Here is a 27362-nt window from a genome sequence, read left to right as displayed (position 1 = left end):
AACGCGCTACAACGGACCAGGTGTTGCAGAAATGCCGCGAATACAACGTGCCCACACATCACTTGTTCATCGATTTCAAATCGGCGTATGATACAATCGATCGAGAACAGCTATGGCAGATTATGCACGAATACGGATTCTCGGATAAACTGATACGATTGATTAAGGAGACGATGGATCGAGTGATGTGCGTAGTTCGAGTATCAGGGACACTCTCGAGTCCCTTCGAATCTCGCAGAGGGTTACGACAAGATGATGATGATCTTTCGTGCTTGCTGTTCAACATTGCTTTAGAGGGTGTAATTAGGAGATCGGGGATAAACACGAGTGGAACGATTTTCACGAAGTCCGTTCAGCTGCTTGGTTTCGCTGATGATATTGATATTTTAGCTCGTAAATTTGAGACGACGACGGAAACGTACATCCGTAGCCAGGCGAATCGGATTAGTCATTAATGTGTCGAAGACAAAGTACCTACATGATGGCCAAGGGCTCCAGGGAGGAATCTGCGCGCCCGCCACCCCGAATTTATATCGAGAAATTCAGAGGCGCATTGTGACAGGAAATCGTGCTTACTTTGGAGTCCGCAGAACTCTACGATCGAACAAATTCGCCGTAACACGAAGTCAACTATCTATGATTAGACCGGTAGTCCTCTATGGACACAAAGCATGGACTCTACGGTCAGAGAACCAACGCACCCTTGGAGTTTTCAAACGGAAGGTGTAGAGTACCATATACTGCGGAGTTCAGATGGAAGACATGAATTGGAGAAGGCGAAGAAACCACGATCTGCGAAAATCGGGAGGCTACGGTGGGTGGGTCACGTCATCAGGATGTCGGATAGCAACCCGACTAAAATGGTTCTCGATAGTGATCCAACCGGTACAAGAAGATGTGGTGCGCAGGGAGCTAGGTGGTTTGATCAAGTGGAAGACGATTTGCGGACCCTTCGCAGAGTGCGGAACTGGCCTTAGTGTGACTGGTATGGTAAGGTAAGTGTAGTCGATAACAGTCAATCAGAAGAACCATCAGCACAAGTTAAGAAGCCGCTAAACAAACCATTAAACAATAAGGCTGCTAGGCGTTCGGATCCACCATAACAATCCACCCGTCAACCGTGAATTTAATTTATTTTTATTAAAATCATCATCTCCGTTACTGCAGTAAATGTCTTACCAACTAACCACGATAAGTTTTATGAGAGTTGTTTTGCAGGTGCGAAAAGATTGTGTTTGTGAGTTTTCCTCTTATAATGTTCAGCTTGCTTCACTCCTTCTTTGACTAGTTCACTTTGTTTTCTTCAAGCTTGACCTCCTGCTCTAGTTTTAGCTGCAAATTTCCAATGACTTCAGTCAAAATTAACTTACCGATCTGATAAAGATTGTATTTGTTTGTGTTTGTGTGTTTGAGTGTGTTGTTCGACTACATATAGCTAAAGATCATCGTAATTGTTTGCTGATTTTTAAGAGTTCGCCAATCATCCAACACGTTTGATTGCGTTTCTAAACTTACTTCTCCCTTTTTTCCAAGTGTGTCTATATTGTTTATTTTTCAAATGATTGGCAACGTGTTTCTTTGTTTTGACGTTTAACTTTAAGTATAACATTAACAGCATTCAACCTGTTGATGAGAGATACCTTCTTAAAACCTAAAATATTGGAGTTCTACTCTATGTAGCTTGTTGCTCGCTAGATTTGCTGAAGTGTCGGAATAAAAAAGAACTATTCTGGATAGAACTATCGTCAAAAGTTAAAACTGCTAGTGTCCTACTATTTTTTGTTTTGTTAAGAACGGGCTAGATGCTATCGGGAAATTAGAAGAGAAAGTCTATTTGCTATATGGTTTCACGGCCTACTTGCTCGCTCTGTCAAAAAGTTGTGTGTGTGTGTGTGCTGTCAAAAACTAAAAACGCCTACTGCGCTCGTACCGCCGCCGGATTATGGCGCCGCCGGGAAGCAACCGAAAACCGTAGTCAATGGCAACCATCGCTGCCGTCGCCACCCTAACTTCTACCGCCGCCGCTCTCAACCGAGTATCTTCTTGATGTAGTTACCGTGGTTGTTGTGCACTTCCGGTTTGGTGAGGCTGCGGTGCCGGTTCGGCTTGTACGGTTGGTAGTTCTCGATGTTGGAGAAGCTGTTGTGCAGCTCCTCGTGGTTCCGATGGTCGGCTTCGTTGTCTTCGTGCTGTTCGTCCGACACGTCCGAAGGGGCGTCTGGGCCCAGATCGTGGTGGAGGTCGTGCTGTTCGAAAGTGTAGGAGGTCTTTGGTTTGAGAGTCGTTACCGTAGGGATCGTGGTTGAGCTGGGTGGAGATGAGGTTGTGGATGGTGGAGCGGTTGTAGTTGTAGTCGTCGTAGTGGTTGAGGGTAAGACTACAGTGGTGGAAGGCGTTGTCGGAGTTGCCGTTGCGTTTTCAGCAGCAGTCGTTGACTGAGGCTCGTCTGACGTGAAGGGACGAGTAGTGATGCTGAGAGTTCCAAGTTTAGAGGTCATTTCTTTATCTTCAAAGGTTATTTCTACCACTTGATGAGCGGTCGTAACGCCGGCTTCGGAAGGGGTGGGTATTTCCGGAGAAGAAGTTTTGACATCAAATTCAACTATTTGGATGTCGCTTCCGTTATCGGAAACCGAATACGTTTCTTCTGTGAGGATCGCAGTGGTGATCTCTTCAGAAGTCGAAGCCGGCGCAGATGTGCTGGAAGACGTTGGCTCTGGAGTTTCCGTTACTATCTCCGTAGTGGTTGTGGAATCGACGTGAGCTTTCGTCGAAGTAAACCGGGCCTTAACCAGTAGCATCGGCGGAATGAAGTGATCGCCAATGGCCGAAATTTCCTTCTTGGGAGTTGTCGGAAGAATGTGACTAGCTGTGCTGCTCGTTGTTGGTTCCATGGTAGTGGTTGTTGTCACTGTGGTTGTAGAAGCTTCAACCGTTGTCGACGATACTGTCGATTCTTCAGCGGCTTCTCCATCGGTCGCTCGTCGCAACCGTGAATCTACCGTAGTGCTTTCAGCTCCCGCAACTTCGCTGGATACCGCTGCACCTCCCGTAGAGCTTCCAACTACTCCGGAAGTTGAACTCTCATCCGAATCGCCCTCGGTCGGCTTCACCGCTTGCTGTACAATGTCGATCGGCTGCGTCTCCGTCTCGTCTGGCTGATCGCCCATCATCATCTCCTCATCCTCGTCCGCTTTGTGATCTCCCTTCTTCCCGTATTTTTCCTTCTTCTCGAACAACGGTGAATACTTCTTGCCGGTCATCTTCTTACCTTCTTTCTCCTGTCCCTCGTAGTGACCGTCCATCTCGCCGCTATGCAGCGATTGATCGTTCTGCAGCAAGTCCGCCAGGTTAAACTTGTTGATCACGTTCTTCACCGTATCCTCGATCTGGTTCGGGTTGACGTCGATGTTGTTGTCCTCGTCATTGTTCGACACCACCGTGAGTATGTCGTGCTCCAGGATCTGCGGCGGGGGAGTCCTGGACGCTTGCTGCGGCACTGCTGACCCTGCCTCTGGGAGCTGATTGTTCTCGGTAGCCGCGACCTGGGCCGGATCCGTCTCCTGATCTCCGCACTGCAACTGCTGCAGGATCGTGTCCCGGTCCAGTTTGCTCTGGCAGGACATATGGCGGGTGCCCAGTTCGCCACAATCCCGGGCCAGCTGGACGGCGCCACTATCGGACATGTACTGTACAGTCAGCGATGGCATCGACGTTACGGTGCAGTCGGTGGCCCACGTTGGAACTGGAAGGAGATAGTCGGAGGTTGAGAAGAAGGTTGAATGGAAAAGGTGTAAGTACTAACCTGGAAGTTCACAGAGGAAGGCAGCCGTTTCCGGGCCTCCGCAGCGCAGTGCGTGCCAACGGAAGTCCCGAACCGGGTCGACCACAGCGCAGAGAGGAGTCTCCATGGCGGGTAGCGATTCGGCCCAGTAGCCACTGGACGAGTCGAGAGTTTTGGCATTTCTGGAAGAAGAGAGAAGACGAATCTAAGCTTTAGTACAAATCCATTGGAACTTTATAAATACGTGATTTGGCGTTTCATGAGAAATATATAACGCCGATTCAGAAGATCCGGTTGCCATGGGTGCACGAACGTGGGCAGGGTGCATGCCATCATGCTGATACCAGTGTAGTGGCACAGGTTCGCTTTGGTGCGTGGATTGCCGATTGATATAAAGTAGCTCTATAAGTTCGGTTTTGCGTAGCGTGTTTCGTATACTTTAAGCGCTAGGAAATGAATGAAAGTTTATATATTATCGTGCATTATCGATCATACTTCGCAAGGCGGCTCCCGTAGTGCCAAAATTCCCATTCAGATGATTCATTAACATTTCGCTATGGCTACTGAGATTGAATATCGAAATGAAAAATGTTCCATAAATTTATGCACGCCGCCCATCGTCGGTCACCCTAAACAGGAGGGGGTCGCTATTCGATCTCCGCCCACTCTTCGTCGCACCGTTTTGGATATCGTTTTCCGAATCAGAACAAACACCGAACGCATGGAATTCGCAGATTTTTATTGGATTCCTATGGTCGGCCATCCGCCCTACCAGCAGCGCCAGCGCCGACCGTCGTCCATTTCTCTTCCGCCAAAAATTGATGGGGTGGACGTCCTTTTCGTCGTTTCGAAAGCGGTTGGGCGAGAGGATCCCTCAGAGAGATACGGCGAAAGCGACGCGGCGTCTCATAAATATTGTCGTCGCGGTTGAAACCCGAAGTTTCCCCACACCCGACAATCGAATTTTCTCAAAATCCATACCTGAAACCTAACGTCGGACGTAGTGCGCTGGACAGCGGACCTGGCCCTCTATCCAGCGCACTGTGCCCGACGTACGTCCGACACACGGTTTAGGAGAAAAATCGATTTTCGCGTGTCAAAAATTCCGATTTTCAACTGCACGAACAATATTAATGAGATTGGATCTGCTGGTCGTTTGTGCTGCTGCTGATGCTGGGCGATGGCGGGATTGGAAAATTGTACTCCAAAGTGCTTTAAGGGCGGACGGGACGGTCGGGGAAATATCCGCCATTGCTCTGTTGCTACTAAGATGGTAATCTCAGATTCTACTCCACATTTTGCAACAAAAACCTATCACTGTGTATGCTCACTTGGAGTGCATATGCTGATTGTTTTTCAGCATCTTCAGTGCGATAGAACTCGAGATTACCATATTCAAAATCGCGAGGCAAATTGTTAGAAAGAGAGGCAAGATAGGAAAAATAACATGGCGTCCCGTTTCACCTTAAAGGGCAGTGCGATAAGGGCGGACGGCAGAGTGAGTCTTTTTTCGTTCATTGTCGGTCGTTTAAACGCGTGGATGGTGTGCTGAATTTGTCATTTTTAAATGAATGCCCTACTTTGCAATTGTATGGAAAAGCAAGGGAAATGGTTTGCTAATACTGCGAGTGCGAGCAGACGTTACACTCGAATTACTCTTATAATACCGTTATTTTGGAGAAAATAGTGAGAAATTATCTTAATTAGGAAGCAAAAGGTAGAGTTTCTGCTAGTTTTTGAGGAATTGTAACAGTTCGTGACCGAGAACTGTTATTATATCAAAGTATCATAGTAAGCCATAAACTTAAATTGAATAAGTTTTTATTATGTCTGTATCGTTAGTCTCAATCAGACGTGTTTTCACTTTTGATCCAAGTACCTTTTAGCACAGAGAACAGACGAACATGCTCGAACAAAATTGCTTGAAAATCTTGTGTAAAGAAAAAAACAAGCTCAGTAGCGACATCGACGGTGACTTTCTCACTCAAAAACTTGTTTTGACACCATGATGGCGCTTTCTGAAGAAATATTTCACTAGCGCACCTTTAAATTTACCTACTCAGATTCTGAGCCGTATTTGCTTCAATAATAAGATGTTTATGATTATTTCACTAATCCAGCAACAAAATTTGAGCAATCCATTAATAATTAGTTTCATTATTTTCAATAAGAAACAAGTTGAACAAGAATTCAATCAATGTTTTCCTAGTAAAATCAACACATTCTCATGGTGGAACTATACCCGATCAGAAAGGCATAACAAAATTATAACCGATTGAGTTATTTATTTCAAAAAATTTTCATAACAGAATGAGTTATAAAATTCGCCGGTTAGGTGTTAAAATAACAAAAATTATAACAAAAATTGCTCTAGCCATAACATAATTATAACAGGTCTTGATACAATTTTAACAAATTTATAACAACGTGAGATATAATAAATCTTGGAATGATCGAAAAATTATAACACATGTTGTTATAAATTAGATATAAATATATTGGGTAAAAATTGAGTTGGGTAAATTTTAACTCATTTTTTGGTTAATTTTTATTAAGAGTGTTATTTATTTTTAGCGAAAAGTTTTTTGTATAAAAAACTTGCCCCACTTAGTATGTAAAAAACCCACACCCAGACGGGAATCGAACCAAGGACGCCAGCCTTCAACTACAATCCGGCGCCTTTATCCATGAGGCCATTGCAGCACTTGAAGTGAGGGGAGGTTTAAGATCAAGTGGTTCTTCGTTTTGGTGGCTGGTCTATAAATAGACTCGTTTGTCCAATGCACAGGCGAGGGAAACTATGACGTCACATAAAAGTATTCTTGATACAATTGATCGCAATTACGTCATCTTAGGATATAATAACAAAAGTGGATATAATTTAGTTACAATTGTAACTCAAGAATGTGCTCTGCATTTTAGCATGTTTTGTCTCGTGATTCAGACCAGAAATAAATGTCGTATCTTCTTTAAAGTGGTAAAGATAGTCAATGGCTCTCAGGCATTGAAAAGAGTGGTACAGTAATGTTCCGATTTTATCACCCCCTTTCCATAAATGTTTTCAAACACTGTAAAAATCTATATGCGTTTTCAATATTTTGAACGTTGGAAAGCACGCATACAAACTTCATCCTGAAGAAGAGGGAGGAGATTTTCCCTAAAATGTAACAGGGCATTAATAAAAAATGAAGGTCTGACGCGTGGAGGGGGTGATAAAGTCGGAACATAACTGTATACAATTTCACCTTTTCTTGGCGCTAGCGAGATAATTATCTAATGTTTCTCACCATAAAGGAAGTTCCTGCCTAGCAAAGTTATGCAGTAGTCTTGTGATTGGAAATTACATCACTTCGTGGCGTTAGTATGCATTCCTGGAGATTGTCAGATTTAGGTGGCTTGTGAAATAAAAAAATAAGTGTTTAAACATTATATGGTACAAGAATTGACATACTAAAGCAACTTTGTGAGTTTTGCTTTGCCTCGTGATCTCATATAATGTTTTTATTTTCAGCAAAAATACTCACAACAAGCAATTTCCTCAAGTATTCCAAGCTACTAGGTACTTCACTAAATACTAAGTATTCCAACTTCGAACTTCGGCATTTGCTCAATATGCATGACGATGTCCATCAACATATCGATAATATTCTGCTATTGATTGGTTTTTCAAAAGCTTTTAACAGGGTTTCTCATTTTGAACTGCTGCAGAGATTATCACATCTATTTGATTTCCGTTGAGATTCTGTGTCACTGAGTAAATCCTATTTGAATAACCGCTTTCAAATAGAGGAAGTTAAAGCAAATCATTCTAGCCCGATCGGTATTCCATCGGGAGTGCTACAAGGATCGGTTTCAGAACCATCAGAAGGCCGGCTCCAGAGGCACGTTATCCTCCATTTGGGACATTTGTGCCAACGGCCTTCCATCATCTTTGAAAGTATGTAATATCTATATTAGCTCAAAAAATCGTTTTTGCTCCACACCGCTTACTGGGGGAACAGGGTCGTTGAAATATGATGAAATTGGAGTCACGTAAAAATCACCAGTTGCGACGCCCTGATTGAACTATTTGATGGGCATCACTGCAATTAGCAGTGAAACATAGTAGCCATGATTTCTGTGTTCTATCTTTGGACCCATATACAGCAGCAATGTTGCCTGCTGGGAAGCTGGAGGATCACTGTTAAAGTTTCTCCAGTTCGATGAAAATCGATAACTAATTAATTAGCCGTCCGATTTCAAAGCGGTCTTCGGCAAAGTTGTAGCTAATAAAGTTGCCTATGAGTATCAGGGTTCAATTAATCATCTTAGACAGTTGGGAAAATGTTACGGTCGATTGAATGAAAAACGTCGTTTTCCCGTAGTAATTCCCATATAAACTTTGAAGGGCTTGTGCAGTCTCAATTTTCAACCAAATTAGCTCAAATTTTGGGAGGAGACATAGATTCTAGTTACAAATCGAATAAGCGGTGTGGAGCAAAAACGATTTTTTGAACCACGCTAATCTACATGTTTGCAGATGATCAGCAGCTGTATTTCTACTGAATTATTATGAACGTTAATTGTATGGCATATATTTAAGTCATGTTATTTTACAACGAACATTCACGATAAAATAATAGCATGAAACCAGCTCACCCATTTATGCGAATATGGCTTTGCTGCTGCCGAACCACCGCACACTACTCTATCAAAGTTTCTAATGGTAAACGATTGCAAAAATTATTACATCAGTTTGATTTCAGTAGAGATTTTGTATCATTGCTTTAATCCTATTTGAATACCGCTCTCAAATTGTAAGTGGATGTTAAACGAAATCATTCAAACATGATCAGTGGAGGATTGTGACACTTAAAACTTATTACAGGAATGTTGACAGTTTCGATGAAAATCATCCTTTTCAAATCCCTTTTGATGCCTCACTTATCATATAGATTGGAATTAATATTAAACGCTTCTGTAGCTGCATATAATTGTTTGAGATGTGTCTAGATACTCTAGTACTACTAGTAGCACTCGTGTCCTGAATAAAGGTAGCCAATATCAGTGGAGCACGCTTAATTTTTTTAGCACTAATATATGTGTAACCCTAATAGACCAAATCCGTGGCGCTCAACGAGTGACTAAGACTTACATAGATCGAAAATCAGCTCGAGCAACCACTTACGCGAATATTTTGCAATAATTTCGGCATGGGAACCACGTTTGGTTTACAAATCACCTTGGAATACCAAAACATGTTGGTATTTGACAAAAATTGACGACAAACATGCCTAAAGGTCCAATCTGCAAAAGAGAGGCTCTCTTTGTTCTGATTCTCATTAAATTATCACGATGTCACATTTTTACAATTTGTTATGTGTAGATCAAAAAAGGGTTGCTTTATCTACCTTCTGACATGAGAAAAATCCAAATTCATAAATACAAGTACGTTGTAATCAAAATAGAGGAGACTTAAAGAGAGTCTCTCATCTGCAGATAACCCCTATAGGCATGTTTGTCATCAAATGGGAGCGTACGAGTAATTTTGAAATTTGTGTAAATGTTAATCGTTCAATGAATGCCATGCAAAAGTGTAAACATTGGTTCTCCGTGAGGAGTAGTGGCTGGCCCATATAGCCACAGCTGTAAGGGCGTGGGTAGGGTATCCAGCAAGACCACGCTGGGTGTGAAGAGTTCGATTTCCGGTGGGTCCAGGAACTTTGCATAAAGGAAATTTTCTTGCCTTCCTTGGGCATAGAGTATCTTCGTGCCTGCTGCACGATGCACACATGCAAAATGGTCATTGGCAGCGGCAGCTCTCAGTTAATAACTTAAGCTGAGAAGCTGGATTTGACCCAGTGGGGGCGTTACGTCAAGACGAAGAATTAGTATGGGAGTGAAGAGTATGGCTGTACACCACAGAGCGGCGAAATTGCGCACCAAACACCACCTGTAACATATTCATTTGACATACACTTCATTTTCAAAACTATAACTGAGTTTGTTATAATGTTGATATAAAGATGATCAACATGAATTTATTTTGATTATAACTGATCTTGTTTTAATTCTGATATAATTATATCAGGTTTTCAGATCAATTCTTTCAAATATATCTAAATATAACAAACGTTGATATATATATCAACCGTTGATATAATTTTGTTACATTTTTGTTATGCCTTTCTGATCGGGTAGTGTCTGTAGAGTGGCCATGATTTGCGGTACCGTTGACGGATGTAGAAGGAAACTGCTCACTGCGTCCTTTGCGGTACCTTTCAGTGATCGTTGCAGTCGCAGCAGGTTCTCGGAATCTGAGTAGCCACACGCATCTGTTGAATACTGGTAGCTACTTACGAATAGCGGCCACTCAGTAGGATCCCCGGAAAACACCGGCAGCTCCTTTGGAATCACTTGTCTGGCCATTAACTGTTGGCGCGTTGGCCCGAACTGGACTTGTGGAAAATGATTCCCCCCCAACATGTTTATTTCTGGTGGATTAAAGGGATGGAACTGTGGCTGGCCCTGTTGCCCTACATTTGACTGTCCTAGCTCTTGGTCTATCGTGAAAGTATGAGGCGTTCCTATTCTACCTGGCGCATCTACACAAGGTGTTCCACTAACTGACCTAGCTACCTGCCTAGTATCGGTTTCGCGCAGATTGCATACCGGATCACTTACCATCGCCGCCAGTGGATTACTCACGGGTCTCATAGGTACCGGGACATCCGGGACACCCTGTTGTAGTTGACTCACTGGTGCATCTTGTTGTGGACATGCTGCAGCTCCGTGCGGTAGAAACGGTGTCGGTTGGTGAAGTTGAAACGGTGATGCACCTTGCCGCTGATCCACTGCAGCCTGTTGTAGTTGAAACGCCGCAATGCCCCGAGACTGACCATCTGCGCCCTCCGGGTTTTGGAATGCTTCTTCACGTCGTGCTTCACCTACTTGAACCGACTTCAGCTGTTCGGTTAGTAGACGCTCTCGCTCTTGATATTGACGTAGCTGATCCTCCCGTGCAGATTGCTCCTGCCTACGTTTCGTCTCCAGGACTTGGTACCGTAGTTGGCTCTCCTCCAGTTGCCTCTTCAACGCACTTTCTACTTCCTTCAGCTGTTGCCGCTCCTCTGCACGTTGGTCTTCCAGACGATTCAAACGGTTCACAAGGTCTACCTCTCGCCTACGCCGCAGTTCCGTTTCCTGCTGATGCTTCAGTTCCAGATCACATTGCCGTTGCAAGGCAGCCTCGATTTCGTGCAAACGGTTCTCATTTTCTTTGATGACGTCGTCTTCGCGCTGCTGTCGGCGGTTACACGTCTCACGATGCCACAGCTCAAATGGAGAGGGATTGGTCACTTTCGCGATTATTTTAGGATTTGTTCCTGTTTTCGACTGCGGTGGTCCGATGTTCGATGAGGTCGGCACGGATTCGTCCAAAAGCCGCACATACGGTTGAATATCCACCAATGCCAGCTTCGGAAGTTCCACCTCTGGGCTATCCCCAATCGTGATGCTTCCGATCGTCCGAGGTACGGAAGTTCGCTGCTTGACAACACATGCTAAACCTTGTTCGAAATTATCGTCGCCAGCCAAATCCCTTTGAAGCTCTTCGACGCTTCGGCCCAATGGAGTAGATGCACCAACTGGCATAGAGTGTTGGTCAACCGGTCCCGGAACTTGTTCTTGGTCGCCGGGCGCAGCGGCGGGGTCAACGAGCTTATCTACCCAGTCCTCCACTCGGTGAATACTGCTTCTCTTACTACGACGGCTTGAAGTACTCACAATCTCGTCGTCTTGAAGGCGAAGCAGTTCGTGTTTTTTGGCAATGAACTGCTTTTCCCGCTCTAGCTTCTCCTTGGCGGCTTTCTCAATTAGCAGCTTTTCCTGTCGCAGACGCTCTTCTTCGACCTGTTCTTCCGCGCGTCGCTCGTCTTCCAAACGTTGGAGTTCACGTTCGTACAGCGACCGCCGACTACTTGCAGCGCTCGATCGGCTAGACACCGATCTGGTTGACCGTTGGGGAATTTGATTTCGCGAACACTCCACACAGACGAACTCCTTCGAATGAACAGACTTCGTATCTACCCTGGCGCAGGAGAAATGATACCAACGCTTGCATCCTCCGCATTGCACCATATACCACTCCGCATTGTTGGGTCGATCGCATACCACACATTCATGGTCCTGTCCGTGTTCGGAATCGATCATCGACGGCATGAATCCGTCATCTCCCAGGTCCGGGGCCTGGCCCGTAACACTGAGGACTACATCACCGGCGGGATTAGTGTTTCTGGCTGCCTTGGTCTTGGAACGGGTTTGACGGACGAATGATTTTTCCATTCTCCGGTCGATATATCTTTGAGATATTGTTGAGAACGTTCGGTTTCGGAGGTCTTTTGAAGCAAACTCGTCCTTGTTCCCGATCAAAGTAAGCTCAAAGCTGTAAATTTATTAGTATTAACAAATTTTCATTTCATTTCAGTTTTTCACTTACATATAGTCTCCTTTCACCTCACAAACGGTTCTACAATAATCTTCAATTCAAACAATAATATAGTTATTCTGAAACAAATTCTACATCTAGTAATCATTTAGGAAATATATAATTCTTATATTTACCAAATAAACTCTACGTAATTTCAGCAAATCACTTGATGACACTGCAATTTTGGTGATATGACTTATACCAATTATTTTAGCACACTGACAGAAAGAATGACATTTCGCTGACAGTTTTCATTTCTCGCACACACTGATTGTTTGAGCCGGGGGACTACCCGGTGGCAGGGTTGCCGGTAACAGTAAGTCTTGATTTAAAATGTTTTCAATAAATCAGGATATATCCTAAAATTTACAAAATTGTGTTCGATATATTTGAATCGTATTTTAACCAAAAACTGCTCCAAATTTCTACCAATATAAAGACCGAAAACTTAGGAATCTGTAAGTTTTTATCAACAAAAATTGAAACGCATTTAATCTGAAATTGGGTTTTTAAATTTTGAAAAATGTATTGATTTGTTGATTTTATACGATAGAGCACCTTTTCTGAGCCACTACGATTTTTTCAGATTTTTAGAACTTTATTTTGGTACCTAAAATAAATTTCAAAGAGATTTTTCGAAATCACCTTTTGACAGCTGGGCAACTGCTGTACAAAATGCGACGACGGGTGATTCGACAAATCGCTCCCATACAAACTTCAAATTGATTTTTAAATAGGTTTCCGGGCACCAAAATTCATGAAAATTTGGATTTCGGCTCAGTTTGGCATGCAGATTCAGAATATAGGATTATCTCAACACCGCTTAAGAAGCCAAAATTTAATGTTCCAAGAACTGAATTAGGTATTGTGTTGGATCAACAATATAAATATGTTTTTTTTTTGGTTTCAAAAATGTCTTTAAAAGTCTTCACATTATTTGAAATTTCTTCAATATGTCTTCTCAAAAATAGTACACTCAGGAAAACTGCCTCATACTTAATCGCAAATAGCCATGTGCCAAACCACATCCAAAGTATATGCAACCAATACCCGATTACGTAGGCAAATTAGCGCATGAATAGTATGTGCTCTAAATTGTATGAGTCGCTGCTGTATGGTGTGTCATCAAAAGTATGAGTCACACTAATGGAAAACATTTGTTTACCCCCATTGCAAAAATTCATGTCCCAGACACATAGAAGGAATGAAGATTTTTTTTCCCAGTGTAGTCTTCACAGAAGTTCAAATATCGTCAAATTGAAGACATATCTTCACTCAAAAACAATACAAATCATAGTAAGTTTAAATTTTAACCGTTTTTATCATTTTGATAATTTACACTAGGCGTAGTATAACAAATATACTTTTCTAAATTAAATCCTAAACTTAATCAGATTTACACTGGATAAGTTTTCTCATTGTATTCGAAAACAAATCGGCCATGTCAGTTGTGTTATTTGCGCGTTTTTTGGTCCCCGGATAATCTACAAAAAAAAACGGGATGTTCCTGCCAGCTTTAAACCTATTAACGGATTGACGGTAAGTTTGTTCTGCATTTCCGGTTGAACAAATTTTAAGAACATTGAACTTCGTTTCAGAAACTACAATGGAATCTCTGCATCGAAATCGTATTTGTACATCATCCGGCCTGTTCCGGCAATTTAATCCCGCAAACCAGGATGTGGAAAATATGGAACCGGCGGATCGTGCTGAAGTGGTGACAATCTGGACAGCATAGTGGAAGATTTTTGGAACCGCGTGAGTACTATTTCCACCGACTGTTGGTACTGTTTGCCCGTCAAGCGCTCAGAATCTTATTCTGGATGGAAGGACAGTCCATTACTCGGAGCACGATTGGATGATAGTGATGAACCCGTAAGATCGATTTGCATTTATGCTGTTGGCCATCTCCAAGCAGCTGTGTTTTTTTAAATACGAATGAATAAATTATTGGTCGTAATCTTTAATTTTGTTTTATTTTGGTTAGGTTCTTACAAAAATAAAAACAAGAACAATTTCTACGCAAAATAACATTAATTCAGAGTTAAACTAGCCTAGGTATATCAATCTTATACTGGATTACGTGTAAGTCAAAGTTATACTGAGCCAGTATGATCTGCATTTAAACTTAGCTTGGGGTCAACCAGGCGAATAGTGAAATAGTGTGGGATGTATACTATTTAGTATAGATTTTTTTCTGAGTGTTCACATCTGGCATCCCTGATTGTGACAGCAGTGGAGCTGTGTCAAACACACAAAGCTACGGTTTCTGTTCATTCCATAGCGGCCGTTTTAGTTATATTGTGGATTTACCGGCTACTTGTATTCTACCGGTTACTTAAGTAGCCGTTACAAAGTAGCCGTTTTCATATAAAAATCAACTTGATTGTCAAAAATTGAATGTCGCTGAGTAGCTAGTGGCAACGACGAATAGCGCATACAATAAAAATGTTTAAAATCATTTTTAAGTTACTCTTTTTGTAAAACGGCTACTTTGGAGGCCATACTGAAGCGACCGGTAGAATACAAGTAGACGGTAAATCCACAATATATTTTAGTGATCCATTATCACAAGCGATCCTGAAATGGAACTGGACGCATTACTCTAGAACCAAGCAGTGTACGAGAAGAGTTACGAAGCCAAAAAGAAGATAAGGTCACATAGCAGATGCATTACAACATCGAAGCCAGTGTCATCGAGTCGGAGTTTGAAGAAAATACCGATGAAGTGGTCATTTACATTGAGGTTCACATCGAGGACGATGTGGATTGTCAAGATAGCCGAACTGTAGTAGGCTAGGATGTATCCTTATAAGTTTGATATGTCAGAATAAAGAAAGTCCAAGCGTAAGGCATACGTATTTCTCTGTAGCTTCCTACACAGTATACCTCCACCTCTTCAAATTTGTGTTCTTATCTATGGAACTTTTGCTGGCCTGCTTACTTTCACAGAAAGTTTGACGTTTGAGAGGTGCCGACACCGCTCAAACGTCAAATTTCGTGTGAGAGTAAGCAGGCCAGAATAAATTCGTGCAGTGGACTATGGCAAGTGCTTACATGGGAGTCGTGAAATAGAAACTAAAATTATACTCATTATTTTTAATACATACATGATTTCGACGGATGGATGATGAAGCTCAGAAAGCGTTCGAAGCGACAAGAAAAAATGGTTGAAGAAAATAGAAGAATTTAAAGTTGGATTGTATAGGATATATTTTACTTGACACGAATGCACCCTTGGGTGTAAAGTGTCGTTAATTAATTATTAAAACAAATAACGGATTTCTTCCATCAATGTTTTTTTTAGCTCTCTCCGCAATACCTTTCCCGTGGAAGACATAGAGAGTCCACTGCAGAAAAATACTCCACTTCGCAATCGCTTATGGTCCGGCACTTTCTCCTCAACGAACTTAACGACCTGTTTTGCCGTGAACGTGCTACCTGGTTTTCTCACAATCACAGCCACAGGCATATCCACAGTCCCGTCCATTTCCGGCATCCCTAGCACGCAAACCTGTTGAACACCTTCGATTTTCTCCACGATCGCTTCCAACTCTGTCGGCGATATCTGGTAGCCTCGATACTTGATGACGTCCTTCTTCCTATCTACCAAATAGACGAACCCTTCCTCGTCCAAGTAGCCGATATCGCCGGTACGAATCCATCCGTCCTCGGTCATCAACTGCCGGTTTGCTTCTTGATCGTTGTAGTAGCCCATAAATGAAATCGACGTCTTAAGCAACAGTTCTCCTTGCTCTCCAGGGCCTACTGATGCATCGCTCTCATCGGCCACCTTGGCATTCAGGTGCGGCATCAACAACCCAACACTGCCTTCCTTCTTCCGTATCGCATCCATTGCAATCAGCCCAATCTCCGAAGATTCGTAGTGGATCACTGTCCTTCCATTGGTTAGCTTTTTCTCGATTCGTCTCCGCAGCTGTGGTGAAGCATTGCTTCCACTCAGGCACCAACTCTTCAAACAGCTGAAATTGGCTTGCTCCGCCCGTGGATGTTCCAGCAGGAATATGGCGTGCGACGGTGGTGTGAAGAAGTGAGTGGGTCGATACCGCTCCAAAACATCGTAGAATACATCTTCGTTGAAGGCACTTCGCGTCACAACTCTTGTCGTTCCGGTTGAAAGCGAGTTCAACAGTGCAAACAACCCCGTTCCCCAATACAGTGGGCTGAAGTTGAACACCAAATCCGAATCGTTGGCCTTGACTGGTCTACCGAGGACTATAGAGATGTGCGCTTGCGATACGGCAACACCTTTCGGTCGGCCAGTGGTGCCAGAAGTGCAGAGAATGATGCCGATCAAGTCTCGCATGTCGCCAAGGTGCTGAGGCCTACAATAAATCTCTAGTTAATCCCTTAGATTTATCTCTGTTGATTCTCAACTACTCACACGAACTCCGCCTCTTTCCCGGTGCTCTTTAGCAATTCGTCCATCTTCCTTATACTCTCCATTTCGCTCTCGACGGCGAACACTACCGGTTTTATCTTCAGTGCCTTTTCGGCGCCCTCCAGCGCCGCTTTGTACACCGAATCGTCGCAGAACACCAATTTGGGTTGAACCAGCCCCATCAGGTGTCCCAAATCATCCCCGTTGAACCCCACCGGCACACCTACGAACGGCATTCCAACCATCCACAGCCCCAGCACCAGTGGTGCCAGATTTTCACTGTTCGAACAAACCACCGCAGCCATATCGCCTTTGCGAAATCCCAACTTGGTCAGATTCTGCGCAACGCGTATCGCACGGAGTCGCATCTCAGCGGCAGTCAGCTCCCGGCCCGTATCGGCATCGATTTGGAGGACCTTTTCCGGATTGCGATCCAACACGGTAAGGATCAACTGGGCCAGGTTGGCCTCCGGATCAATAACCGGTGCGGGATGTCGCGAAAGCCACGATTTTGTGGCGGTGTCAAACTGGTGGAACATGTTGACGGTACTGCGACGGACGAAGAGTGGAAATAAACTGAACAATACCTGCGTCTCGCGGACCAACTCGTCAGCGGGAGCCAAACATTGCAGATTGAGGTTATGTTCAATCTGTACGATTGATTGGGAAGTATTGTAATACATTGAAATTAAATATATATATATTTTCAACTTTAATTATATTTTTTCAAACAAACTGTATCTCACATATGATCAAACCATTTTCTATCTCTCATTTTGATCAGAGACGCATCCGCCGAGAAACAATAAAACACCAATGTGATTTTTCCGACGGCAACCTTTTACGGGGCACCGCATTGCAACCCACGTCCACACATTCTAACAAAGCAAGTCGGTAAATACTGAAGCTGTGTAAATCGTGAATAAGCGATAAAGAACTGCAGCAAACCGAATGTAAACAAACTTTGTTAAAGTCATGTGTACATATTCAAGCTTGAACATGGTTTACCTCTTTTGAGAGAGCGCATCAGAGAATAAAATCCAGAGAAAAGAGAAAGCCGGATGACAGTTGTTACCAAAGCAATGTAACACATGAAACGTGTTTCAAGATTTGCTCGAGAACAAAACGGTCGAGTCCGCGTTACTCAGAACAATACTGGTAGTTATCGAGGAGCGAAATTACTGAAGTGCACTGAACTAGAGCTGCAGTTTAATCTGAGCTTTTCTCTGCACTTGAGATAGTTTCATTTGTGCATCTTATCTTCCAGTTACTGACTAGTGGGAGATAGTTGGATGCCACAAACATACGCAAAGACACACATAACCGAATGATAATGCATTTTTTTGCTTTTTAAACAGCGCACTCTCCAAGATGAAGTCCGCAGAGAAGAGAGCAACATAGAATTTCAAAGAGAGACTAGAGAGAGAAACTGATCATCATCTCTTTTCTTTCATTTCGATCTGCCGAAATAATAGTGTTCAATTCTTCAAATGGCGATAAATAGGGTAAACTGTTTATCTTCAACTGCAAGCTGTGCTAGTGTCTGACTATCTCTTATTGCAGAAAATTGATTGTGCATCTTGAAACAACTAGCAATAACTATCACCATTATAATAATATTATTTTCCACCAATCACTCATTGCTGTTTAGTTTGGTAGTTCTCCCTCTCAATTGAATTCCCATTGAAAGTGATTTAGAATTCTAATTGGAAAATGTAATCTTTCACCCATCAGAAGTCTACCAAACAAAACAAAGCAGGTGACGAAAAATGAAACTTCAGCCTTGTAAACAGGGATGCCAGATGTGAAGACATGGCTTCAATTTGAAGACATTTGAAGTTCTGTGAAGACATTTATTTTTCTGAAGACTAATAGAAGACATAATTTTGTGAAGACTTGTGAAGACTTTTAAAAGCTGGAAATTAATATTTATTTAGGCTGAGTGTACCATTTATGGCCATAATGGTTCCCTATTTGGCCATAGTGGTTATTTGATGTATTTCCAATTTTTGCATCATTTCAAGAGTTTCAATGACAAGATACATTTAAATTTTTGCTATTAAAACTTTCATAAAAGTTAAAAGTTTGGAAACTTTCTGATTTTCCACTATGGCCAAATAGGGAACCACTATGGCGATAACTGGTACACTTACCCTATATTATTAATCTAAACCAATAACTCAATCTTGGATCAATTTCAGATGAAATGCTTTTCAATTTTTGTAGATAAATAAAATTTTGAAGAAAACTTTAAACTTTTAAAACCTTAAACCTACAAATTCTTAATTTTTCGGTTTTCATTGGCGGGAAATTTGAAGCAGTTTTTAGTTAAAATACGAATCAAATAAGACGACCTTCATTTCATGGAAATTTTACGAAGCATGAACCGCTGAACTATTGAATTAATTTTTCATCTGCTATTGTTTATAAAAAATAAAATTTCCATCAACAAAATTCCTCTGAGAATTCAAAAATCTCCAAAAACAGAAGTTGCTTCTAGAATTTTACCAAGGTTTTTTTTTTCGGAAATTCTCCCCAGAACTTCGTTTGAATTTTAAACAGAACTTCATCCAGAATGTTCCGCAGACTTGACCGAAGATTTGTACAAGCCTGTTAAGAATTCTCCAGTAGTCCCTCGAGAATCTCTGTTCCACGGGATTTTCTCCAGGATTTCATCAGGAATTCCTTCAATAGTTTCTCAGGAATTCTTCTAGGTGTTCCTCGGATAATCCACCTGGAGTACCTCAGGGATTCTTTCAATTCCTCGGGAAGTCATCCTGGAGTTCTTCGATAATTAGGTGTTCCTCGAGAATTCCTCCAGGAGTTGTTCGGGAATTCTTCCATGATTTCCTCGAGAAATCCTTTCTCGGAAATTCCTGCAGTAGTTCCTCGGGAATTCATCCATGAGATCCAAGGGAATTTCTCCGGGAGTTTCTCGGAAATTCCTTCAGAATTTCCTCGAGAATTCCTTTAGAAGTTGTAGGAGTTCCTCGGAAATTCCCATGGAAATTCCTCCAGGAGTTCCTTGGCAGTTTCTCGAAAATTCGTCCAGGCGTTCCTCGGGAATTCTACCAGTAGTTCCTAGAGAATATGTATGTACAGTAGACGTTCGCTCGGTGCAAAGGTTTAACTGCAATGCTTTTTAACTGCAAGTCCGCTAAGTGAAACAATTTTGCAGTTATCGCACCGCTATCTGTCAAAAACAAAACGTCAACAGAATTGCGATGTTTTTCGGATGCACTACAGCTGCATTGCGATGTTTTTGAGTGCATTCTGGCTGCGTCCAACAGCATTTGACAACTGTTTGACGGCTGTCAGTCGTTGCAGTTAGCGAATTACATTCGGTAACTGAAACGTAAACATGTTGCACTTATCGAACGTCTACTGTACCTTTAAGAATACCTCAAGAATATTTTTCAAGGAGTTCCTCGGGAATTCCTCTGGAGCTCCTTGGCAAATCCTCTACAAGTTCCTCGGGAATTCCTTTAAGGGTTCCTCAGTTAATCCTATTCCACTAGGAGTGTCTCGGGAATTCATCTAGGAGTTCTTCGGGATTCTCTCCATGAGTTCCTCGAGCATTCATTGAAGGAGTTCCTCGAGAATTCCTTTCCTCTAAGAGTTCCTCAAAATTCTCCCAGAAGTTCCTCAGGAATTCCACCAGAAAATCCTCGCGAATTCCGCTAGGAGTTCCTCGGGAATTCATTCTGCAGTTCCAACGTAATCTCTCCGGGAGTTCCTCGGAAACTACTTCAGAAGTTCCTCGAAAGTTCTTCCAGGAGTTCCTCGGGAAATTCTACATGAATTCCTCGGAATTTTCTCCGAAAGTTCCTCGGAAATTCCTCCAGGAGTTTGCAAACATTTTTTTTTCAGGAGTTCCTTAGGAATTCCTTGAGAATTCCGATGTGAGATCCTCTAGAATTCCCATAGGAGTTGCTAGAAAATTTCTTGGAAAATGATGCCATGTATTACTCGGGATTCTTCTAGGAGTTCCTCGGGAATTCCTTCTGAAGTTCATCGGATATTTTTCCAGGAGTTTTTTAGAGTTACACTCCACCAGGAGTTCCTTCAGGAATCCACCAGGAGTTCCATCGGGAATCTACTAGGAGTTCCTCCGGGAATCCATCGGGAGTTCCTCCAGGAATCCACAAGAAGTTCCACCGGGAATCCACAAGGAGTTCATCCAAGAATCCACCAAGAGTTCCTCAGGAAATCCACCAGGAGTTCCTCCAGGAATCCAAAAGGAGTTCCACCGGGAATCCACAAGGAGTTCCTCCAAGAATCCACCAAGAGTTTCTTCAGAAATCCACCAGAAGTTCCTCCAGGAATCCACAAGGAGTTCCACCGGGAATCTACAAGGAGTTCCTCCAAGAATCCACCAAGAGTTTCTCCAGAAATCCACCAGAAGTTCCTCCAGGAATCTACCAGAAGTTCCTCCAGCAATCCTCTTGGAGTACCTCCAAGAATCCACAAGGAGTTCCTCCGGGAATCCACTAGAAGTTCCTACAGGAATCCATCAGGAGTCCCTCCGGGAATCCACCAGCAGTTTCTGCGGGAATCCACCAGGAGTTTCTTCCGGAATCCACCAGGAGTTCCTCCGGGAATCCACTAGGAGTTCCTCCAAGAATCTACCAGAAGTTCCTTTGGAGGATCCACCAGGAGTTCCAGAGGAGTTCCGGAGGAACTCCTAGAGGTATTTCCGGAGGAACTCCTAGAGGTATTTCCGGAGGAACTCCTAGAGGTATTTCCGGAGTAACTCCTGAAGATATTCCCCAGAAAACTTCTGGAACTCTCAAAGGAACTTCTGAAATTCCCGAAAAAAAATTTTGAGGAATTCCCGGAGGAACTGTCTTAGAAATTTCCATTAGAACCCTTTGAGGAATTGCCGGAGAAACTCCTGGAGGAAATTCCGGCGGAACTCCAGGAAAAATACCTGGAGGAACTTTTTAAGAAACTCCTCAAGAAATTTTCGGAGGAACTCCAGGAGTACTACTGGAGGTATTCCTGGAGGATTTCCGAGAGAAACTCCTGCAAGAATTCCCGGATGCACTCCTGGAGGTTTCTCGGAAAACCTTCTGAAGCAACTCCTGGAGGAATACTCGAAGGAACATTTGGAGAAATTTCCGGAGAAACACCTGAAGGAACTCCCGGAAAAATTCCTGAAGGAATTTTCAGAGGAAGTCTTGGAGGAATTCCCGGAGGAACATCTGCAGAAATTCACGGAGGAACTCCTGGAAGAATTCCCGAGGGAACTCCTGGAGGAATTCCCGGAGGAACTCCTGGAGGAATTCCCGGAGGAACTCCTGGAGGAATTTCCGGGGGAACTCCTGGAGCAATTCCTGGAGGAACTTCTGGAATTCCAAAAGGAACTTCTGAAATTCCCTAGAAAATGTTTTGAGGATTTCCCGGAGGAACTATTGATGAACTCCTGGAAAAATTCCTTGAGGAACTCCTGGAAAAATTCCTGGAGGGTCTTTTCAAGTAACTTCCGCATGAACTCCTGAAAGAATTTTCGGAGGAGCTCCTGGAGGAATTCGCGGAGGCACTCTTCAAGGAACTACTGGAGGTTTTCTGGGAGAAACTTCTGCAAGAACTCCCAGATGCACTCCTGGAGGTTTCTCGAATAACCTTCTGGAAGAACTCCTGGAGGAATTCCCAAAGGAACTTTTGGAGAAATTTTCGGAGAAACACCTGGAGGAACTCTCGGGGAGGAATTCCTGAAGGAATTTTCGGAGGAGGAACTTCTCGGATGAATTCTCGGAGGCGCTTAAGAATTGCTGAAGGAACTCCTGAAGAGATCTACAGAGGGAATCCTGGAGGAATCCTCTGCGGGAACTCGTTGAGGAATACTGGGAGGGAACTCCTGGAGAAATCTTCAAAGATACCAACTGGATGTTTACCCGACGAAAACTCCTGGAGAAATGTTTTAAGGGAACTCTTGGAGAAATTTCTGGTCGGAAATCCAGAAACAATCTCCTGTGGATACTTCTGGAAAAATCCCCGGTGGGAATTCTTGGAGGTATTTTCAATAAGAGTTCCTGCAGGAAACCCCTTAAGAAACCCTTGGAGGAATACCTTGAGGGAATCCTTGAAGGAGCCCTGTAAGGGCACTTCTGGAGGAACCTCTTAGAGAAATCCCCTGAGGAAAGTCCCCTGAAGGAGAAATTTTCTGAGGGAAATCCAGCAGGAATCCTCTAAGAGAACTTTCTTGGAATCCTCCAAGGAATCCCAGGAGGAATCCGATAAGGGAACCCCTCTCGGCAGTGAGACACTCCTGAAGGAATCCCCTAAAGGTAGGGACTTCAGGAGAAATTCCCTAATGAAAACCCTTGAAATCCATGAAGAAACCTACTAAAAAACTACTGGAGGAAACTCCTAGAGGAATCCCCTGAAGAATTACCGATGGGAAGTCCTGGAGGACTCATCTGAAGAAACTTCTGGAAGTTTTTCCAGTGGGAATTCCTGAAGGAATCCCCAGCGTGAACTTCTCCAGGAATCCCCAGCCGAATGTTTTAAAGAAAACCCCAGCGGGAACTCTTAAAGGTCCTCTAAGGAAACTCTTGGTGGATTCCCTGAGGTAACTCCTGGAGAAATCCTCTGACAGCATTCCTGGGGGAATCCCCTGAGAGAGCTTCGAGAAGAATCTCCATCAGATAGTTTTGGAGGAATCACCAGAGGGTATTCTTGGAGGAATTTTCAGCGAGTACTCCTGGTGAAATCCATAGTGAGAACTTCTGGTGGAATCCCCAGTGGGAACTCCTGGAAGAATCCTTAGCGGGAACTCTTGATAAAATCCTCAGCGGATATTCCTGGAGGAAACTGCAGAGGGAGCTGCAGGAGAAATCATCAGCGGGAGCACCTGGAGGAATCCCAGGGTGAAACTCCTGGGTGAAGGAGGAGTTCTTGGGAGATTTACTATTGCGAACTTCTCTAGAAAGTCCAAGAGGGAACTCCTGGTGGAATCAGAAGGGGTAAATCCTCAGATGGAATGAATTCATAGCAGAATCACCAGAATGAATTTGTGGCGGAATTCCTGAAATGATTCCAAAAACAATTCCTTACAGACATCCTTCAACTTCACGAGTTCTACCGCTACAGCAGCTGCCACGGTTTCCTTGTGGCCATTCCTGGCCGCCATCATTGGCTTACAAAGTCTAATCATCCTTGCTAATGTTAGACTTCACGGACGGCATGTCAATGATGGAGTCAAGCTGCTGCGCAGCCTCCTATACGCTTCGTCCGTCGGATGCTAAATGCCCTGTTTCTCATTTTCGCTAGCTCTACAGGGTGATACATACTGCCCCCGAATCGGTTCAGTATTGTTTACCGATTCACTGTCATTGCACTCGTATGGATTAATTTATAAATCATTGAGTTGGGTTGGGATGCCACAAAAGACGACATGTTCCAATCAGAATTCCAATTTACTTTCAACGAGAATCTCACTGGGGCCCATATAGCCGAGGCGGTAAACGCACGGGTATTCAGCATGACCATGCTGAGGGTGACGGGTTCGATTCCCGGTCGGTCCAGGATCTTTTCGTAAAGGAAATTTCCTTGACTTCCTTGGGCATAGAGTATCTTCGTGCCTGCCACACGATATACACATGCAAAATGGTCATTGGCAGAGGAAGCTCTCAGTTAATAACTGTGGAAGTGCTCATAGAACACTAAGCTGAGAAGCAGGCTTTGTCCCAGTGAGGACGTTACGCCAAGAAGAGGAGGAGAATCTCACTGAGAGAGAGAGTGAGACCTGTCAAATTAAAAATTATTGGATGGTTGGTGGAAAAGTGTTGTCAGGATGTTGATCATCAATTGTAACATTAACAATAGTTGTTCTTGAAGGAGAAATCAGGCAATAGTATAAATTATTGTGTTTTTCTCTAATATTTTAGCAACACTTATGGTCATAAGCACCAACGCAGTTAATACGAGATTCAATCTCGATTTTAAAAAAAATCCAGATTAATTTTTAATACTCCATTCGGTAAGCATCAAAGAGCTCCAAGAGAGGATTTAACAAAGGAAGCACGCAGCCATCCTCTCTCTCGTGATAGTCCAGCTCGCAGAAATGTCAATTCCAATCAGCAGGTGTTTATTTCGACAATGATTTTTCACAAGGGCCTAACTGACTTGATCAATTTCTCTTCGTCGACTCTCTCTTTCGCTAATAACTTGATCAAAACAAATAAAATCATTATTCATTTTATTTCTATAGCAACATGTAGTCGTCTTCTTCGCATTTCAACCAAAAAATCTTTGGAAAACTCAATACACATTCTGTGATAACACAAGGAGAGGATCGATGAAGAAAACTCGAAAATGTCAGTTAGGCCCAAATGAAAAATCAGTGTCGATTTACTCTATTTTCATGCAAACAAGTCGACACTGATTTTTCATTTGGGCCTAACTGACATTTTCCAGTTCTCTTCATCGATCCTCTCTTTGTGTTATCACAGAAAGTGTATTGAGTTTTCCAAAGATTTTTTGGTTGAAATGCGAAGAAGACGACTACATGTTGCTATAGAAACAAAAAGAATAATGATTTTGCTTGTTTTGATCAAATTATTAGCGAAAGAGAGAGTCGATGAAGAGAAATCGATCAAGTCAGTTAGGCTTTTATGAAAAATCAATGTCGAAGTTTGTTCTTCCTGCGTGATGGATCGTGATCGACAGCCGGTGCTCGAGCTTATCGTTCGCCTTGAACGCGGGAGTCCACCTGGCCGTTTCAGTCCTCCGGAGACTTCTGGTTGGCCGGCGCTCCGCTGTTAATTTGCAGATTTTTGCTGTTGCTGTTGTCGTTGTGAGGGACTGTCTAACGACACGGATGTTCAGCGTGAAATCTGTTTTGACTGTTGGGGGCGGGAGCACCCGCACCACAGTAAGGTGGAATGCGGAACTCCTTGGTTGCGGTTCCGTTGGAGGTTGTTCTGGTTGTTTACGATGAGATTGATCAAACTGAATGTGGGGTGGGACTTTCTTCCCGGACGTTCCTTCGGGGATGCTCACCGGTGCTCTCCGATTCCTTTGCTTAAATTTGACTGTGGCGGAAATTGCGCGATGAGCGTTGGATACATCTCGCAGTATCGATGATCAGTGGACCTTATCAAACTGCGCTGTCAGTTTTCCGAATCAAAAATATTGTCAAGATTCCAGATGCTCCCAGAATTCCGAATCGCAAACATAGGTTTTAACAGGAATGAACGATTAATGCAGCTTGTATGTTGCCAACAAAAAAGCAGCAGAACCCGCGTAGCATCTTCGATTGGGAGTGTACGCAACACATTTCACTCGGGATTCCTTGAGAAGCTCTTTCCCTGATGTTTATCCATTTCTTTGGTAGATCACACTTCCGAGGGTCTTGTATTAGTTTTCTGGGTAATCTGCCCAACTAACAATTGCAAGTCACAAACAAGCAAGCTTGCTGAATTGTTGCTTAATAATGGTCATGATAGCTGAACTAAAATTATGCTCTACACATTACTGTTTAAATGATTTTTCAATTGAGAAAATAGTCAATGTTCGACTTTCCTCATCGGAATCAACAATGATAAATTAAAACACTTTTCAAAAGTTTAACAAGAAATTTATTCGACAAGCATTGATTTCTTAACAAAAGAGTTTAACAAAACATTTGTCTGCATCTTATTAAGCTGATGTATCGATAAGTATATGCTCCTGAACAATGTGCTTTTCACATGTCAAATAAACGCCTTCAGGCCGTCGAGGCCGTCATAGTTTGACTCGGAACTTTGTTCGGATTATGGGATAAATCATGGCTAAAACTCTTATTATTATCAAGTTATTGAAGAACCAAAGTTTTAAACTAATCACATAAAATCAAACAGAATAGAATTATGTAGTTTACAATGAGTGCCAAGAGACGTAATCAACGTAAAAATGAGGCATTTATTTATTATTGTTAGTCTGTAACAAGATATCTTGTACCTTGATTATTATATTTTTTATCTTCCGCAGCAGTTCGATTGTACGGGACGCTTGGATCGATGCATTTGACATTTCAGCGCTGTCGTGTTTACTGAATATTGTTCTCACAGTCACCTTGATAACCAAACAGCATTCAGAAATCGACACATTTCAAGTATCCCTAAATATCCTTATGCACTATTTATTGAACATAATATCAAGATTCCATGACAAAAGCATAAATAAAGCTTTTAAGGGTAAACAATAAACCCGTTTTAAGAATAAAGACTGCGTTGCCACCAAAAGTCTCCAGCCTAAATAAAAAAATTGCTTAACGGATCTTCGACTGAGCATGAGTAGATTACCTGAACAGATGCTGAGAATGCACCATGTCCAAGACCATAGCGCATGTCATACATTTTTAAAGATAGATAATTAATAATAAAAATAAAAACATATTCATATCGCAATTAGTTCGTCTGGAAACAATATCTTCTATAAGGACCAACACTTTTTGGCCGCATTCGATACAAGTTTTCTCACCGTGCGATAAAAATACTGACAGCGAAACCAGAATGGAAAACACGTGTTTTGGGCTGAACAGCTGTTGAAGTATAAGGCGTTGTTCAGTTGATTACCACGTTCTGCGGTAATTCACCACTGCTGAACACAAGTTCAGGAGTGATCATTATTGAGTCATGGGAAGATTATGTTTTGCTTTGGGTGCTGCATCTCACCATCTCTAGGATGGCGCAGATAGGAAGGCATGCGGCTGGCAATCGACA

At 42.8% G+C, this 27362-nt stretch overlaps 2 protein-coding genes across 3 annotated transcripts in view; both read right to left on the bottom strand.

Annotated features, from left to right (window-relative positions):
* Nucleotides 1–1121: 1121 nt before the first annotated feature.
* LOC109427505 (uncharacterized protein DDB_G0290587) overlaps nt 1122–27362 on the bottom strand; it is a 792302-nt gene continuing 766061 nt past the window's right edge. For both annotated transcript variants that reach the window (XM_062844587.1, XM_062844588.1), the window contains exons 5-6: nt 3806–3966; nt 1122–3745 (exon numbers count right to left, since the gene is read on the bottom strand). In XM_062844587.1, the coding sequence (XP_062700571.1) occupies nt 2028–3745; nt 3806–3966 (1879 nt within the window). In that variant the 3' untranslated portion in view covers nt 1122–2027. The remainder of the gene's footprint in view (nt 3746–3805; nt 3967–27362) is intronic.
* Nucleotides 15447–17351, bottom strand: LOC109427506 (probable 4-coumarate--CoA ligase 1). The gene is made up of 2 exons (XM_019703059.3): nt 16657–17351; nt 15447–16597 (listed from the first exon to the last, which is right to left on the bottom strand). Exons 1-2 carry the CDS (start codon nt 17334–17336, stop codon nt 15517–15519), a joined length of 1761 nt encoding a protein of 586 aa, XP_019558604.3. The 5' UTR covers nt 17337–17351; the 3' UTR covers nt 15447–15516.

Source organism: Aedes albopictus, chromosome 1 (assembly GCF_035046485.1).
Source record: "Aedes albopictus strain Foshan chromosome 1, AalbF5, whole genome shotgun sequence".
Classification (NCBI taxonomy): domain Eukaryota; kingdom Metazoa; phylum Arthropoda; class Insecta; order Diptera; family Culicidae; genus Aedes; species Aedes albopictus.
The sequence above is the reverse complement of the archived record's forward strand: the minus strand, read 5'-3'. Positions and strand labels throughout refer to the sequence as shown.

Bases quoted from the DNA above. Each gene is read 5' to 3' on its own strand.
- LOC109427506 (XM_019703059.3), bottom strand. From the start codon at position 17,336: ATGTATTACAATACTTCCCAATCAATCGTACAGATTGAACATAACCTC. The intron at 16,598-16,656 runs GTGAGTAGTTGA...GATTTATTGTAG, and splicing joins GGGAAAGAGGCGGAGTTCGT to GCCTCAGCACCTTGGCGACA.